General features: G+C 32.0%; 1 protein-coding gene and 1 long non-coding RNA gene across 3 annotated transcripts; one reads left to right on the top strand and one right to left on the bottom strand.

Moving 5' to 3' along the window:
- Positions 1–9,860: 9,860 nt before the first annotated feature.
- LOC127905027 (uncharacterized) lies at positions 9,861–11,345 on the top strand. The gene is made up of 2 exons (XR_008058637.1): positions 9,861–10,050; positions 11,055–11,345. It is a non-coding gene; the product is annotated as an uncharacterized LOC127905027 (long non-coding RNA).
- Positions 11,346–14,026: 2,681 nt separating this feature from the next.
- Positions 14,027–18,476, bottom strand: LOC7481465 (3-ketoacyl CoA thiolase 1, peroxisomal). Of its 2 annotated transcripts, none has more exons than XM_002301534.4 (14): positions 18,246–18,476; positions 18,077–18,153; positions 17,852–17,936; positions 17,514–17,640; positions 17,251–17,349; positions 17,105–17,172; positions 16,917–17,024; positions 16,749–16,826; positions 16,524–16,656; positions 16,321–16,417; positions 15,376–15,499; positions 15,183–15,291; positions 14,828–14,911; positions 14,027–14,243 (listed from the first exon to the last, which is right to left on the bottom strand). In XM_002301534.4, the coding sequence occupies exons 1-14, from the start codon at positions 18,318–18,320 to the stop codon at positions 14,134–14,136; spliced, it is 1,374 nt and encodes a 457-aa protein (XP_002301570.1). In that variant the 5' UTR covers positions 18,321–18,476; the 3' UTR covers positions 14,027–14,133. The 2 variants fall into 2 exon arrangements, with proteins under 2 accessions (XP_002301570.1, XP_052306828.1); XM_052450868.1 differs by having other exon boundaries at positions 17,251–17,352; positions 17,517–17,640; positions 18,246–18,463.
- Between the last annotated feature and the right edge of the window lie 1,008 nt (positions 18,477–19,484).

Below are 19,484 nucleotides of genomic sequence, written 5' to 3'. Positions count from 1 at the left end.
AAATATAAATCACAATCCTAAAGAAAATAGGATTAAATAAATTAGATAAATTAATTATTATCAATTCAATAATTGATTGATATATATTTGAAAACCATGTACAATATCTAACAACTTGTCATGATTCTCTAAATATTAATAAAGTTATAAGTGATTTGACTTAACTTTTTAGTGACCAGTTTTCTCAGTGTAATTATTATCTATTAATCAATAATATTCTTATTTAGACATTATAGCATATAGTGTGTCTACTCTGTCAAATTATGTTTGTTCTCAACACTATAGTAATTGATTCTTTGAATAAGATTTGAAACTCTTTTCAAATCTCATTCCGCCTTACGCAAGGATTTAAAATCAATACTATTTGAGAACACATAGAACATTTTCTCTAATTCATATAGGGTGATGAACCATCTCTTAATTGATCAAATACCTTCTTATAGTTCTTGTTATACTCAATATGAGCTCGTTTGTTACCCTTAATGAGGACAACGTGTAACAGGATCAAAACATAACATTTCTTATATAAAATAACTTAGTGATTTCAAGTCTAAGAATCACTTACACTTCTGTCATGTAAGTTAGTGATCTCAAATCTAAAGATCACTTACACATATATCATGTGAGCCTTTCCATAAATACATATAATCTTTTCATATGGAATTCTCATGCAGATCAGTTCAGTGTATATGTCATCCGACAAGCACCTACTTATTAGTTTTAGATATCTCTCATACTTCAGCTTATGATAACAATTGTATCCTTTCATAAATGAAAAAAATAATAATATGTATCGGTTTCAACATCTCTAATTAATACGCAGTCTTAATAGAGCATTGACCATGAACATTTATAAATAATGTTTTGATGCAATAGAAATCCTATAATTATAAATCCATTTGTAAAGCATTTTTTGCCCTAAGACTTTATATTTACTCAATATTCATTAATCAAATATTTGATGAATATTAAAAATAAATAAGTCTTTATTAATAATTAAATATATTTACATGAACAAAGTTAATGCCACGTGTAACCAATTGATTGGCTACTAGACATATACACTAACAATCTCTCACTTACACTAAATCCAATCATTCATGTATCAAATATCATATTTTTCTACTTGACAGTAATGTTTTTACTATGATAGTGGCATAGTAAGAGAATTTACAAGATTCTCTTTAGTAGATACTCATTATATTTTAATATTTTTTCTTTCCGTGATTCTCTAATAAAATGAAATTGTCTAAGTATATTTTAAAATAATTAATAAGACCTTGATTTCTTTGCTTGTGCAATGATTTCATTATTATCACAACATATGGCTACTAGATCAACAATGCTAGAAACCACATCTAGTTCAGTGATGAACTTTTTAATCCAAACAACTTTTTTTATTCTTCAAACATAGAGGTGTACTCAATTTTAATTGTGGAATCTACTTTGATTTCTTATTTGAAACTCTTCCAACTCAACACTATTATTTAGAGTCAAATATAACCAGTGTGGATTTTCTATTTTCAATATTTGATTGAAAACTAGCATCTAAATAACCATGAACTAATAGTTCATCTCCTCTATAGACAAAAAAAAAAAAAAACATTCGTAGTTTTTTTCAATTACTTAAGAATGTTTTTTTAACTATCTTTTATTGACCTTCACTTATATTATATTGGTTATGCTCAAACCATAAGATACATCTAATTGTATACATAGCATTGTATATATTATAAATCTTATGTCCAAAGTATGTGGAATCATATCTCTATTCATTTGTATTTTAGGGCACATATCCTTGGAGATACGTATTTTATGCAAAATAGTAAGTATCCTCTTTTGTATTCTTCCATGCTAAACCATTTTAACATCTTGTCCATGTACATGGATTGGGACAATACAAATAACTTTTTAGATCTATCTCTATAGATTTTTATTTATAGTATATAGGTTATTTCTATCATATCTTTCGTGGAGAAATTCTTATACAACCAGTCTTTACTAACTAGAGTAAAGAAATGTCATTTTCTATTAATAATATAACATCTACATATAATATTAGGAAAACGACTCCATTCCTACTAACCTTTTATAAATACAAGGCTTATCCATATTTTTTATGAAATCAAACTACTTGATTATCTCATCAAAATGGATTTTTTTAACTCTTGAAGCTAAGCTTGTTTAAGTCCATAAATGGATTTTTATATCTTGCATACTTTATTAGCAAATTCCTTATATTTAAATCTTTCAAATTGTGTCGCATACACATCTTCTTGAAGATTCTCATTCAAAAATATAGTTTTGACATCTATTCGTCAAATCTTATAATCATAGTAAGCAATTATAAGAAGCAAAATCCTTATAGATTTTAACATAGTTATTGGTAAGAAGGTTTCATTAAAGTCAACATATATGTCTTTGTTTGTAACATTTGATAATTAGTCTATTTTTGTACATTTGTACATTGTCATCCATATCAGTCTTTCTTTTAAAGACTCACTTACATCCGATAGGTTTTTTCCCTTCAAATGAATCAACCAAGGTTCATACCTGGTTGTTGTACATGAAATTCATTTCAAATTTAATGGCCTTAATCTATTTCTTAGAATCAATATCAGATATAGTTTCATATAATTGATAGGCTCATCAAGTATAAACAACTCATCAGTTTCAGTTTTAATGAGAAGTTCATATCTTATTGGTGCATAACGCGTCCTACTAAGTTTACAGAGTTCTTAAGTTTATTAAGCTTTAGGTTGAATGTCTAATGTTAAAGCATTAGGCTTAGGTTCCATTTAAATTTCAATTTGTGGTTCTTGAACTTCATCAAGTTCTATTTTTCCTCTCACTACTCCTTTCAAGAACAATTTTTTTCTTTAAAAAGGTAGTATATATTGAGACAAATATTTTTTCTCAACGAGATGATGTAAATAATATCCAATAATTCCTTTTGGATATCCTATAAATTTATATTTATTTGACTTAATTCTTAGCTTTTTCAGATACAGTATGCTTCATATAAACATCACATCTCAAATTTTTTAAGTGTGGAAAGATTGGTATTTTATCATTCCATATCTCATATAAAGTCTTATCAATGAATTTTGATGGACTTCTATTTAAAAGAAACATAGTTATTTGTAGGGCATAGCTCTTAAAAAAAGGTGAAAGGTTTTTTTAACTTATCATAAACTGTATCATATCCAATAAAATTTAATTTCTCCTTTCAGAAACTTCATTATATTGTGGTGTTTTAGGAGATGTCTATTATAAGAGAATCTCATTCTCTTTTAAATAATCTTGAAAATATTGACTCAAGTATTCACCACCTCGATCAAATTGAAGTATATTAATACTCTTTCTAGTTTGTTTTTCAACTTTATTTTGAATGTTTTGAACCTTTTAAATGATTTAGACTTTTATCAAATACACATTACCATATCCAATATGGTTATCAATGATAAAATATGTATATTCATCTACGACACGAATCATTATTAGTCCATATACATCTATATATATTAGACCTAATAATTCATTAGATTTACTCTTTCATTAAAAAGTGTTTCGGTCATCTTACTCGATAAACAAGCTTTACAAGTTTTATATGATTCATAATTAAAAAGATCAAATATACTTCTTCTTATTGGTTCTTGTTTTATTGATATGATATAGTTTATAATGTCATTAATAATATGAATATTGATTATCCAATTTGTTCGTCTTGCTATTTATATTAAACCTGAGAATTTCAAGATTAGGTGTATACAAATCATTTGTATAAATATCAGATCTATAATAAATATTATTTTTATAGAAGGAACAATATTTTTTCTTAATAATAAATTTAAATACATTCAAAAATATTTCTAGAAAATACTAGAATTAAATAACAATTATCAAATTATAGTATCAACTCACTTGGCAAAGTTAATGCAGCAGCCCTTGTTTCATTATCGACTTGTAGGTCAACTTTACCTTTATTCAATCATAAACACACTTAAGGTAAAAGTTTCAATAAGCTTTTTAGCTTTCATAGTTGCAATATAATTTTTGTAGTTTCTCCTATAGTGGCTTTCCTTGGCACAATAATGACATGTACCCTTATCTTTTTTAATGTCTAAAGTAAGATTCCATGCTTAGACTATAAGACTAAGTCAATGCTTAAATCATGGTCCATGACAAAGTCCAATTGGACTAATTCCTAAAATAGCCAATCATCCTCAACACATGGGTGTTCGTCGAGGAACCCTCTATTATCTTGTAGATAAACAATTTCTTTGAGATCTCATACCTCTCAATCCTACTAGTTGCATCAAATAACTCTTTGATATGTACAATTATTATATGGGCATTCATATTCTCATGTTATGTTTGAAGTTCAAGTTAACATAACATATATAACTTGCTCATCGTCATCAATATGACATCAATAATCAATCATAGCTTTGTTATCGGTATCCTCATTAAGAACATGAGGAATCATATTTTCAAGAACATACAAGTTTCTTTCTTGTTTGAGAATAATTATCACATCCTGGTACCAATACGAAAAGTTTGACCAAGTCAAATAGGTTACATAGGGATATATTTATTTTTACTCATGTTAATCTATCAAGTTATTCATGTAAAGATAACGAGTATCGGTTTCATGCATAAATATTTATAACTAAATTCAAATAAGGTCTTTAATTATAATTTGATCTCTCACTATTTTCCTGCAAATTAATAGCCCTTACTATTAATTCAAGAAATCTCGCTTAAATCTTTTAGTGGGCTAGAATCCCATTTAATTTATATGATCTTGAGTAACTCAACAAATCAAAATAAATTAAATTAAATTAGGTAGATAACATATTTTATTAATGAAATCTTTATGTAACTCCTAAATCAATTAGGTGACAACTCTTTGTCAAAACATATCATATATGTTTCACCTACTATTGCCTCTAATTTTATATGATTATAACTCATCCAAATCATATAAGTTAGTTAAATAGGACCTAATTTTATAGCATTAAACATATTCGATTAACAGTAATTTTGAATAGCTCAACAAGTTATCCATAAATAAAATTCTAGTTTTATGCATATAAAATTAGAAAGGAACAAATCATGTTCTCAAAATGTACTTAATATATTAATAAGAGATTTTTTTATTTTAATTAATTCTCATTCTATGACTTTACTAATATATCATGCATAACAATTATATATAAACATATGTCATTAGCATGTCATTCTAATTGGATGATTTTAGACATATCTAAACTAATTTTCTCGATCCATCGGACGGAACTAGATGGTCAAAACCTAGGAAGCCATTGCAAATCTTTATAAGTCCTTTATGAGCATCATGGTTGTAGCCTTTTCCGCCATTATTTCTTCGTCTTAGATTACAAAATAGAATTTTCTATCTAAATTCATACATTTCTAAATTACATGACATTTACGTAATTATATAAGAAACATCGAGTCACATTCGAAGGGAATTAGATAAAAAAGTAATTTTACAACCCATAATAAAAATAGAAAAAAGACAGGATACAAGCTATATTTAATATTACAATCATTCAACGATTAAAAACACAATAACATTGGTATTTTAATGTCTATAATCATCAATCATGCATACTAACACATTAATATACATAAATAAATATATTGCATACTTTAATTTTAATTATTGGCTTTATGTGCAATTTTAAAATAATATTTCTTAACACTTAGAAATATTAATTCAAAACTAATTTGATAATTTCCTAAACATAATAAATTTTATTTAATACAAATTTTCATTGATTTTTTTTCAAATTTAATAAGAAAGATAATCATATTAAAATTCTTATTAACATCTTAAACTATTTTAGAATCTATTAAATAAAACTTTCTGGTTTAAAAATTATCTTCATTTAGAAAAACTTTTTTCCTAATTTTTTTCTTAAATCTTTTAATTAAATCCTAATCCTATAGAATATTACAAAACTCAGAAAACTTGAATTAAACATTTTAATTCAATCATAATCCTATTAGAAAAATTACTTATCAATTTAATTTAGGTTTCAATTTTAAAATATAAAATCAATATTTTATATATAAAGGGGTATAATTGTAATTCTATCGTATATACCATATTGTAACAAGGAATAAATTGCAGGGGTAAATTTGTAAATTACACCTCCAAAAACTTTATTGTAATAAGTTATTAGGTATAGAGGTAGAATTGTACTTCTACCACCAAACACCCGAAAGAAAGCTCCGAGGAAAGAATTGTAAATCCTGCTCCTTTTTCTTCTTGCTTATTGCCAGCAGAGGGCTAACAACTGTTACAAAAGCTGTTGTTGCTGGCGCGGGCTGCCTATGCTAGACTGCAACCTCTAGCTGTGGCAGCAATGTTGCCGTAGTTCTTGGTGAAGTGCAGGGAAACAACCCTCGCGTTGCATCACTTGTAGTGTAAGGTTGCTGCACAGCACTACTAGCAGTGTCGTGGCTGCTGACGCAGCCATGGCAAGTTGTTGTTGCTCGCCAGCAGTGCTGGCAGCATTGTAGTCATTAAAATTGATTTTTTTTTATTTCAATGGTGTATTCCACCCAAATCTGGCCGGAAGAGTAGTCAAATTTATTTATTTTGAAAAACTTATAAGAGAAAAATTACTTTTTGAAAAAAATATTTTTTGCACATAATAAATTTAATTAATAATTAATGTCAATAATAATTAAAACCTGCAATCAACAACCCTAATTATTTAATGAAATCTTTGTTACCATTATTGAGTTTCGCAGAGTTTATTTACGTAGCGGAAATGGTAAATTTAAATTTTTTTCAGGAGTCTCAAGGATCCCGTTAGACATATTTAGAGTTGTTTAGGGTTTATACAAAGATCACCTGAAGATCAAGTGTTATTTTTTGCTTTTAATAATTGCTTTAACCCTGGGTTGTCACAAACCACAAGTCGTCCAAGTGTTTGACCTCTAATGGTAATCCACACAAACCACCAATGATAAATCTCCTAAACCCTTTTAGAAGAGAAGAATTTATATGTCTTCAAATGCTAGCTCATTTCTTTTATGTTTTTAAAGTGTTTTGTGACTTAGTTTCTACAAAAAAAAATAAGAGGCACAACATTCTATTTACAAGAAAACTTGAAAACCTTATAAATGAAAAAACTACTAATTTGCCCCCTGAATAATATCACATATATTATTTCAGGATAATTTCAGAAATTTATTCAAACAAGTTCCTACTTGATTTTTCTAGGTCTAAAATTATAATTCTCTATATAAATTACACTCTACTCCTTAATTTCTAAAATTTATTCACAATCAAGTCACACTTAATTAATCTTCCCATTTTAATTTTGGAACAATGGTTCTTATATGTATAACTCATTAGGTTTCCTAATAAGTTGACCCAAATATAAATCACAATCATAAATAAAATAGTATTAAATAAATTAATTTATTATCAATTCAACAATTGATTTATTTATATTTAAAGATGTATAATGTCCAGCAAGCTGTCATAATCCCCCAAATATTAAGAAAGTCATAAGTAATTTGACTTAACATTTCAGTTACCAATTTCTTAGTGCAGTTATTATTCATTCATCAACAATGTTCTGATTTAGACATTATAGCATGAAGTGTGTCTACTTTGTCAAATCATGTTTGTTTACAACATCATAGTCCATAGTTTTGAAACCCGACCCGGTCATCAACCCGGTCAAGTGATCGGGTCACGGGTCAGATAGGTTGACCCGGGTTAACCCGGGTCAACAAAAAAAAAAAGGGTTCCTAGTTAGCCAACCATTTAAACAAAGGTCCAAGAACCTGCAGATATGCTCAGAGAAGATTACAGAAAATTAATGAGCTGCTCATACCTCTCCATTCACAAGCATTTATATATAGTTATGGATTCATTTGTGCATGAGTGCACACATGAACACACACTTTGGTGCGCATTCACATCATTCCTCAACTAAACAAGGAAGAACTGCATGGACACCACTGTATATTCAGTGGAAAATTCAAAAGTCCAAGCATCATATAATCAATTGATAATTTCTAACCTTTGAAGCCAGCTGCCATGACAGTACCCAGAACACCACCATCATTAACTTGGTGTGATCCAAGTCCATCACCCTCTACTGCCAAACAGCGAAGAACAATCTCGATGCAATAATTGTCCCTAGGTAAAATGGTAACATTCACCTGCAATAACAACTCAGGTCATGAGCAAAGGACAGAAAATTAACTGAAAAAAGGATGACACAAAAAAGTGTGAAGTACATTATTTCCCCCACAATCTATAAAAGGTAGAGCCCCAGGTGTTGCTGTTTTCCCCAATTCTGAGTGAAAAATAGTACTATTTCCCCCATATGGCTGAAGTTGCTGTTTTCCCAGTGCGCGAAGCCCCAGGTGTTAGTTGGGTCAATAGTATTAATCCCTCTTTTTGTGCTTCTAGGGCAGGAAGAAGAAAAGAAAACGCGAAGCAATTTACACTTGTTTCAATCAAAATGAGCTGCAAGACTTCCTTCATTTCCTAATCGTTCGATCCTTAGCATCTCGGGTGCCAACGAATGCCTTTGCTTTCGCTTGATTTGAATCATCTCCATCGAGCCTCTCTGGACTAAGGGGCGAAGCGTTTCAAAGAATTAATTAGGTTACTGATTTTGCTTCATTCTTCTCCACTCTTCAGTCTTCAGTGTTTTGGATTTTAGAAATCCAAAAACGACGTCGTTTAATGACAGTCAAAATAAAAAAAAAATTGACCGGGTCTCACCCGGGTTTGACTAGGTGGACCGGGTCTCGGGTCGACCCTCCGGGTCGACCGGGTTTTCCCGGGCCAATTCCCGAGCAGGTTTTTGCCTCCACCCGGACCGGTCCCAAGCCCGGGTCGGCCGGGTCCCGGGTCGACCCGCCGGGCCGGTCCGGGTTTTAAAACACTGCCATAGTCATTGATTTTTTGAATGAGATTTGAAATTCTTTTCAAATCTCATTCCACCTTGCACAAGAATTTCCAATCAATATTATTTGATAACATAAGGAATATTTTTTCTAATTCACCTAAGGTGATGAAACCTCTTTTGATTACTCAAATATCTTCATATAATTCTTTTTATACCCAATATCTGCTCATTTGTTACCCTTAATTAGAATAACGTGTAGCATGATCAAAACATAACATTCATTACATAAGATAACTTAATGATCTTAAATTTAAAGATCACTTACACAAGTGTCATGTGAGCCTTTTCATAAACACATGTAATCTTTCTGTATGAAATTCTCATGCGGGTTAATTCAGTGTACATGTCATCCGACAAACACCTACTTATTAGTTTTAGATATTTCTCATGCCTCAGCTTATGAGAACAACTATTTTCTTTCATAAATGAAAGAACATAAGATGTATCGGTCTCAATAACTCTAATTAATGTTTAATCCTAATAGAGCATTAACCAGGAACATTTAAGAATAATGTTTTGATGCAATAAGAATCTCATAATTATAATGACTTTATAATTTTCTTTGCAAAATATTTTTATCCCTATGACTTTATCTTTACTCTAAATTCATTAATCAAATATTTGATGAATATTAAAGATAAATAAGTCTTTATTAATAGTTAAATATATTTACATGAACAAAGTCAATACCATGGTTGTTAAAATGTATTTTAACTCGTAAAATCGTCATAAAACATGTAAAATCAGGGTTAAAACTTGAAAACCAGTAAAATCGGGTCAAACCCGGTTAAAAACGAGTAAACTCGTAAAAAACATTAAAACCATAACGTTTTCATGATTTCACTTTAAATTTAAACAAATGCTACTGTAGTCCTGTGCTAACTCAACACTCTCTTTTCCCAGTCCCCACCCCACCCGTGAGGCTGTGACCGACACTCCACAGTCCACTCCAGACTCCAATGACTCCACAGAGTCCACACTTCGTCCCTGTCTCCCTGACTCCCTTCCCCTTTCCCCTTTTCCCAGCAGATTAAGAAATCACTTTCCCTAGATTCAGAGCGTTCTTGGCGAGATGAAGGTAAGAATTTATTCCCAATCCCAAGCTTTGTTTTTTCTGTCTAATGGTGTTGATTAGAGACAAAAAAAAAAAAAAATGGGTATTCTGTGAATCTGTATTTATCTTTTACTATTAATTGGTTTGCTTCTAGGTATTCTATGTTTATCTTCTACTATTAATTAGTTTGCTCCTATTCTGTTAAATCCATGACGCAAAGAACAACAAAATAGATTTTTTGATGTTTCACTCTATCATCACCTGTACTGTATATCACTCCCTCTCTGCATAAAAATGGAGCGCTAAAAAGCTAAATGCTTTTCCTTCTCTCTCCTTTTAGTTTCTTCAAAACATACTAGTTAGCAGTAGAAGCAGAAGTAGAAATAGTGGTTCGAAAAGCTCAGTACCTTCTTCTTCTTCATAGATTTTTCTCAAGTTCTCTCTCATTCCGTCCCTTTGTTCAGATACCTTACTCTCTCTCTCTCTCTCTCTCTAAAGTCTTTATTCCTCTCTCTATGCGCTCTATCACTTTAGAAAACTTGAAAGTTTATGCTCACGGGCATTTGTCAGATTCCCTTTTCTGGATTCCTTTCTTGGTTGGTTTTTCTTTTCTTTTGTATTGGATTGGTCATTGGTTCTTAAAGTTCTTAGGGACTTAGTGATTAGTTCTTACTGTATGAACTTTGTTTCTAACTTTGGACTTAGTAAAAATGGTTTATTTTTTGTTAATTTAAAGCTTGAAGACAAATGGGAAATTCCAGTTCTGCTATTTGATTTTGACTGTAACTTGATTTGATTTAATTTGGGATTTAGTTGTTTTTGTAGAAAGCTCATGCATTGACTCTAAAAAGTACCGAGTTTGGATGCATTTCAGTTTGAATTTTTTATTTTTGACTTTGACATGATTTAAGCTTAGATGGTATTTGTATAAACTGGTTCTTCTTTGCTATGGTTGAATTTGGTTTATGTTAATTTGAATTTGGATCAAATTATTGATCAGTTTGTGATTTATTCGTTCAAATATGAAGGCTTCAAAGGCTGACCCAGGTGGGGGTATACGACTGTTGATTGCGGCTGCTTGATTATTTCTGGTTTTGATTCCAAATCCTCATCAAGATTATCGCCTACAATCTGCCATTCAACTTTTTTTAGTGGTTTTTTTTTTTGTGGATCTTTTGTTTGCTACAACCATAGTTTTGAAACCCGATCCGGTCTAATGATCAGTCACGGGTTAGATGGGTTGACCCGGGTTAACCCAAAAAAAAATTAACTTGACAGAGAAAGATATTTCTGAGGGCCGAACCCCCTTAGTTACCTAATGAGTTCATCATCGTACTAGATACACATCAAAATACCATGTTTAACTTGAAAGGATAGACTACAGAACACAACTTAAAGAAGACTTATAGTAGCATCTGAAGCTAAAAATGTATTCCCTGGTTGTTATAAACACCAAAAGGAGATGTCCAAACATCTTATCTAGATTGATTTATTTACTAAATAGATTTACAAGTACATGTACGAACATAACATTTGTACGTATATGTGTATATAACCATTTGCAATTGTTACTGTGGACAAATTGCAGAAAAACAGAGTGCAATTTTTGTGGCTACCTTAGCGGCATTGTGTAAATATTCATAATCATCACCCTAACAGCTCCAAGCCTTTTCAGTATAACAAGAAACTGTGGAGGCTAGACATATGAAGGCAAGAAAACTTTCCTTGTGTTATATTGCAAGAATGGATGCCTATAATTCAACTATTTATGTGCAAATATTTGCACGTGGAGAAAGGGTCGGGGAAGTTGCATATGCTAATCCAGTAGTGCCTCTATTGAAACACAAGATGATCCAAATGTGCTATGATGCCATCAATCTTATATCGGCTAGAAAACAAAAGTTTACCATAACAAGCTACCTTTTGAGGGATTCATCAAAACATAACACATGTACAAAGAATCGTGTAAATTTATTATATCTCAAATAATTTTCTAATCCAACCAATCAAATCGAAATTAAGGAAATCAGAGGCAGAAACTCACCATGCAATGAAGAAGATCTTGCTCTTTGGACAATTCTCTGAAGTCACGAAATCGAAGTCATAAACAGCATACCGACAATCATTGTCAGGCAAATATGCAGCGAAATCTTCATAGCTCTCAGATGGCTCCCTCGTCTTCTCAACCACAACTTCCATCTTCTTCTCTTTAATTTTGAAGATCACATATCGCTGTACCTTCTTCCTCTGAAGTTCTATAAATGTATTTTTGCTGTGATCAGCAACCCCTATGCCGGATGATGCATTGACTTGGAAATTTACAGTGAATTAATCACATCAATAACTTGCTGTCAAATTAAAACACAATTTCTAGGTATAAAAAAAACCGTTCTTTTAAGATTAATCACAAATGGGTTCAAACAACAACGAATTTCCTTTTCTTTACCCAAAAAAATCAAATCTTTCACTAACAAAATAGAGAAAAGGAGACAAATTTTGCCAGACAACATCGTTGGTTAACAAGAGAAGCAAAACCATGCATGCATCAACACAGACAATCAAAACAATCTCATTTTAACAAAAGAAAACAAGCCCTTGTAGAAATAAACAGAGATGGAGATGGGGCTTACCCGACTTGCATCTTTGAAATTCATGACAACTTATAAAGGGTTGAGAGAATTTTAGCTGAGTTATAAGGTAAATGAAGGGTGGCAACAAGCAGCACAGCCGCTTGAATCTATAAAGAAAAAAAAAAGAAAGTGGTCTGGTCTCATCCGGGTTTATCCGGGTCGACCCGTCGGGCTAGTCCGGGTTTCAAAACACTGGCTGCAACATTAATGGTTTGCATGTTGGTAGCAGTTCCATGAAGTTGCATTTTCTTAATTTGGATATGAGTGATTCCTGAGAAGTTATTAGTTGATATTGGAGGTAAAGATTATCACCTACAATCTGCCATTCAACATTAATGTTGTGTTTGATGGAAATTTTGGAGAATTATATACTTACAAACTAGGATTCTTGTGGAAGATGCTGAAAAAGCAATTTAGTTAAAAAATTTTACATGTAATTTTATGATTTTAGTTAAAATATTTTACTTGCGATTTTACAATTTGAGTTTATATTATTTGTTACGTTTCGTGTCAAAAAAAACGTTTTTAACAACCTTAGTCAATAGATTAGCTAAAGGATATAAACACTAAAAATAATTTCTATACTTGCATTATCCTGCCACTCTAATGTTCTAACAGAGAGGAAAGTTTTCCTCAACACTGTAAATTATAGTAGCCTCTGATAGACAGATTTTTCTAGTATTCGTTGATCCTTGTCCTCCATTTTTCATCTTGTTTAGATGTCGTTCGCTACTTGATGGATTGTTGAAATCGAGAAATCAAAGTGAAACTTTTTATTAACTTGTTAAAGTCGATGATTTCCATTAGTTGCCGTTCGCAAAAATAAGTACTTGATTAATTTATTTTTTAAAAGTTTATTTAGTATTATAATAAATTTTTTTTCACTTAAAAATATATTATTTTTTTTAAAAAATATTTTTAATATCAATAATGAAAAACCAATAAAAAACTAAAAATAATTAATTTAAAATAAAAAAACATTTTTAAAACATAAAAAAAACCGGCTCTTTAATGTGCAAGCTGGATGATTTGTGGCAAAAGACCATATAAAAAACATAACCTTAACCTGTAAAACTGTTTGTTTTTACATTTTAAAAACACTTTAAAAAAAATTTAAAATTTTTTATTTTTCTATTTACTTCAAATTAATATTTTTTTATGTTTTTAGATTATTTTGATACATTAATGTTAAAAATAATTTTTAAAAAATAAAAAAAAAATATTATTTTTATATATTTATAAATTAAAAATACTTTAAAAAACAACCAGTTATACTCAAAAACTGATAAATTACAATGCGGAGGAGATTATTAAAAGATGAAAAGCAATCATCAGCAGACCTGTGGTACAGCTGGTCATCACACTCAATCCATATAAAGATTAGCTTTATTTTCCAACTTGCAATTTTCGCAGATGACTATTTTGATAATCTCCCAAGTTGTAACAAAATGAATTCAGTATGATGAAATTAATGTATCTAACGAGCATCTTTTGACAGAAGGTCGTTGCTTCCCACCTTTCGAACATTGCATAGTGCGTCGACACAGTCTCCTCTCTCGAAAACAGCAGCAGCCCCCATGCCAGACCCTGCAAATATAGCCGCACTTCTGAGGTCAGAAGGAAATCCAGAAAATAGAAACAAGCATGGTGAATTCCAATCTTTCTGTTTCCTCTAAACTTGCATAACATTTGTGCATCTTTATATGCTCTATTAACCCTCCTTCCGAATTCACTATTTTTCAACTGCTACAAAAATCCATCCAACTAGCTGTAGTGAAACCACTCTTGTTGCAAGGAGATGATCCAACAAAACGGAAGAACAGCAACTATAACAATTCAATTTGATATAAACTACTTTTTATGAAGTTCTGCTTAATATCTGACCAAGAAAGCATATGAAAGGGACCAGACCAGATAATGAAATCCCACTGACCAGTCCTTAGCATATGAAAGGGACCAGACCAGATAATGAAATCCCACTGACCAGTCCTTTCTAATGAAATCCCACTGACTGGTCACATTTTGCTTTCTAAACAGAAATGCAATCTTTGATGTTGCCTACATATATTTTCTAAACATTTACAAGAGATCAAGAATTGAATGAAGTCGTTTGTAGTAATATCTTGTCATGTTAAGTGTGTAGTTGAATATAGAGAGGGAGAGGGGGAGACCTATGCACATTGAGATCACTCCAAAGCGACTATCTTTCCCACGACGCTTCATCTCATTCAGAAGAGTTCCAACACAGCGGGCACCTAGCAAAAAGTAGCAGTAAGTGGCTTACAAGTGTGCTCAACTGACATTAAAAGAAATCAACACCAAGCTAAGCTTCTCAGGTCGAATGCTACATTATTCGTTTATGTTGTGTTATTTTTTTAGGAACTAATTTTAAAGCTAATCATTTACTTCAAAAGGCATACAAGTGTCCATGTATGCCTTTTCATGAGCTTATCTTGAGAAACAATCATAAGCATTTAAAAATTAAAACACGAACTCAGTCTCACAAAAAAATGTCAGTGTGAATACCTGTAGCACCTAAAGGATGCCCAAGAGCAATTGCACCGCCATTCACATTAACTTTCTCAGGGTCAAGCTCCAGCTTCTTTATACAATAAACATATTGTGATGCAAATGCCTGAAGAGAGACCAGCAGGTTCCTTAACTCAAAAAAATCTCACTCTTAAAGATTCAGGGGGGAAAAAATTGTTGAGCCCGCTACCTCATTTATTTCAAACAGGTCAATATCATTAAGCTCAAGTCCAGCAGCTTGCACTGCCGCTGGAATTGCAGCAGCTGGGCCTACACCCATTACAGCAGGATCTACACCAACAGCAGCAAAACTCCTGCAGGAAAAGCATATGACTGTAAGATTAGAGTATGAATTTTTTTTGAAATCCCGACTCCACATCAACATGTTATTTACTCATCATCACAACCTCTACTGAACTTTCAGTTCCTTCCTAGATTGGAGGTTTTCACTGATAATCACTTGTGAACTTCTGCACCAAATTCCTGCTTATTCTTGGATAAAAAATGCTATGTTTCCAAGAGTTGCATTCATTTGAAAACTTTCAATAACAGAATAAAGCAGTATGTTCATTCTCAGAGGAAGATACAGAAAGTAGAAAAAAATATAGAGAAGGTGAAAGTTTCTCTTCCCGCAGAAGTAAATGCCAGATTAAATTCTGAACCATGTTCATGGATGTTATTGGCTTCTTTCAATACAAGGTCTTAGAGTAGTCTCACTAAAAAACTAGGAGGACATCTTTCTTAGCTTTATGAATCTCTCTATTCTAGGAAACTCTTCCAAGAACTTTATACCATAACTGACCCATCCATGAAATTTCTTCAAAATTTGCATAATGCAGCAACAATACCGAGAAATAAAGTAGACTCAACTTTGCTTTCAGAAGATTCTTTAGCATATCTGTATTCCAAGGCAATAGAACACTTCCAATGACCCGGAAAATTCCCTAGCTTTGATTAATTTTTTTTAAGAAAGAATGTAATAAAAGATTTGCCAAACAAAATAGTTCTAGAATCAACTAGCTGACCCAATATCAGCATTCAAGGTTTGTACTTGTGGTAAGACATGGTTTACATGTAAAGAGCCATGTGTGATACCTGCTAAAGGTAGCATCTCTTTGCAAGAAAACACTAGTACCTGAACACTCCAAGAATTGGAAGTCCCTTCTGTGCAGCAAGGCTTCTTTTCATAAGAAGTACAGCTCCAGCACCATCACTGACTTGGCTAGCATTGCCTATTTATACAGTTTGCACTCAAATGAGATTTGATGATATATGCTGATCAAGATAGATTGAATACATTTTGACAAGATCCTTAATGGTAATGTGTATCATGAGTACCAGCAGTGGTGGATCCATCCTTTTTGAATGCAGGTTTCAGCCTGGACAGCTCTGCCAGGTTTGAGTTCGGTCGAATGCCATCATCCTCTGAAATTGTGATAACCTTCTGTATACCAGTTTCTGGGTCCACAATCTTTTTATGAAAATCATTGGTTAGAAGACATGACAGCAACAACAATAATATTAAAGAATGCGAGCCTCTTGACTATTCATTGTTTTATTTACCTTTGTAGTAACTGGGATAATTTCATCTTTGAATTTACCAGATGCTCTTGCAGCTGCCGCTTTTCTATGAGAATCAACCTGTTCAAAAAGATAAGGTGTCAAGACTATCACACAATAACATGTTAGCATTGAAAAATCACACAACCTCGAATGATCTGTGGAACTCACAGCAGCCTGATCTTGGTCTTGTCGTGTCACGCCATAACGCTGAGCAACATTTTCAGAAGTCAGACCCATAGGAAGAAGACAATCTCGGGCTTGTTGAAAGGCCTCTACCTGTTAACGACATAACTCAAGTTCAACGATAACATTTCAGAAATTTATGATTTCTTCATAAAAATGCAGTTGGGATTTACTCTTGGGTTAACTTGGGGAACACTCCTAATGCCGTTCACTGTCATGCACTCCAACCCAGCTGCAATACCTGCGTTGAAAAGACGAAATGAAGTTTAGCAAAAAGAGGGTCATCCACAAACGATACATATTCTAGAATCACCCTGACCAATGTCATAATATCCTGCTTTTATGGATGCAGCAACATCAGCAACTGCCTGGAGGCCAGATGAGCATTGCCTGTTCACTGTTCTGAGGGGCACCGTATCTGGTTGGAACAAACGAGTCAGTAAGATCTTTTCAACCGACATCAAAATTCTGGTAATGAAGTCAATCACAAGAAAATTGTGCGTCCAAATCTGAACAAATTGGACTCAAATGCCAACGAAAAATTTGAAGGGCTAATGCAGAAGGGTTTAACCAAAACTATACCAGGGAAACCAGCATAAAACGCTGCCATCCTGCACTCAATTGCTCTTTCTGAACCAGGTGCCAGAACGGTTCCAACAACGATGTCCCCAACTTCACTTGGATTCACATTTGTTTTTTCTACCACTGCCTACAATCAAGTTTTACAGTTGGTCAACTCAAGAGATGAACATGGCTAATACTTAATTACCATAATTGTAGCAGTAGCAGCACAAAAACATACATATACGTCCAACCTTTTATCAAATAGAAAGATCCAAAGACTGTGGTCTATATTAAATGGTCCTTTTCAGACCTTCCAGAAAACAAATCATTTTCATAATAGAGGGGGAAGAGCTAACCTTTAATACAAATCCAAGTAGATCATCGGGAAAGGTATCCTTGAACCCACCACGCCTGGCTTTGCAAATAGCAGTACGGTACGCACTGCTTGTCATTCAACAAGTTTAATGAAGATCATAAAGATAAACAAGGGACAAAATGAAAATACACATCGAAACATATATGCAAAAATTGGTTAAGATTATATCCTCTCTCTTTTTTCAAAGAGAAATCAAGAAACTTACGCCACAATCACAATATCATCACCAAAAGCAGCTGTCCGGTGATATGCAGCACTGTCCCCAGCAGCACAAATTGAAGCCTGGCAACAAGAAAAGAATAATGAAATCCATTTTCACCTTCAATTGAGTCCATTAAGAAAAAAAAGACTGTAAGGAAGGAAAATAAACTTACAGAGAGAAGAGGAGAAGGAGAAGTGGGTTGCAGATGAGCAAGAAGAACTTTTTGTCTGTTAAATGCCTTCTCCATTTTATTTTATTTTTTTGTGTGTGTTTTTCAAGAAGTTCTCTTTTCTTTCTCTCAGGACAACGAATGATATAAACCGAGAAGAAGTTGATGATATATATAACCGAGCAGCTGTTGATTTGGTTGGGTTACAGAGAGAGACAAGGAGAGAACTACTCCATCCGTAGTGGTGCTGCTGTCATTTGCTCGCTGTAGAATTAAAATAATAATAATACAAAGTGGGTGAAATTTGCTTGATTGTTAGAATTAAAATACAATACTACTTTCTTAAGATTATAAAGTAAGAACTCATTCAAAGTGAGAAATTTAAATAAAAATAAAATAAAAACTTCTTATAAGACACAAAATTTAAATATATTAGAATTCATAATAAAAATATAACCATGCGAGACGTATTTTTCCTATTTAATGGCACTAGAATTAAGATATATTAATTATGAAAAATAACTTAACTATTCAGTTTATAGATTTGTTTTTCAACAATTACAAGTGTAAGTTCTTTTAAGGTAACTCGAGACTTATATAATCGTTAATTTCAGGGTCCGTGAGATTAGTTGAGATGTACGTAAATTGGCATAGATACCATATTAATTAAAAAAATCCATAAAAATAGTAGGAAAAAAAAAGATAAATGCATGCAACTTATTAAAATGCGTGAGATTTATTATTACATATACGTTTGTTTTTACATGTTTTTCTTTAAAAACAATGTTTGATTAATGTTTTGCACACATTAGGAGATGGTGGGCCCACTCGTCTATTCTGACTCATCGTTTTTGTTTTTTTCGTTTTCAAAATAATGAGAAACCGGAAGGAAAGGTCTCGCTTGACAGCGAGATAAAATAGGAAATTAAATTATAAGGATTCAGACAAGCTTCGAGTTCTCTGCGAGCATTAACTATAACTTGCGGTAAGAAAAATATGATTAGAAAAACATGATTTGTTGGGCTATTCAATGCTCTCGCAACCTTTCCTTAGTATCTGTCCTTTCGATCATTTATGCGGTGGAGGCAGGTGGTAAATATTTTTGAAAAATTTTAAAAAACTTTTATTTTATTTTAAATTAATATATTTTTAATATTTTCATGCTTTTTTAATTTTAATGTGTTAATGTTAAAAATAATTTTTAAAAAATAAAAAAATTATTTTAATATATTTGGCACTGTA

Source organism: Populus trichocarpa, chromosome 2, assembly GCF_000002775.5.
Source record: "Populus trichocarpa isolate Nisqually-1 chromosome 2, P.trichocarpa_v4.1, whole genome shotgun sequence".
NCBI classification, from domain to species: domain Eukaryota; kingdom Viridiplantae; phylum Streptophyta; class Magnoliopsida; order Malpighiales; family Salicaceae; genus Populus; species Populus trichocarpa.
Note: the sequence above shows the minus strand (reverse complement) of the source record. Positions and strands in the feature narration are given on the sequence as shown.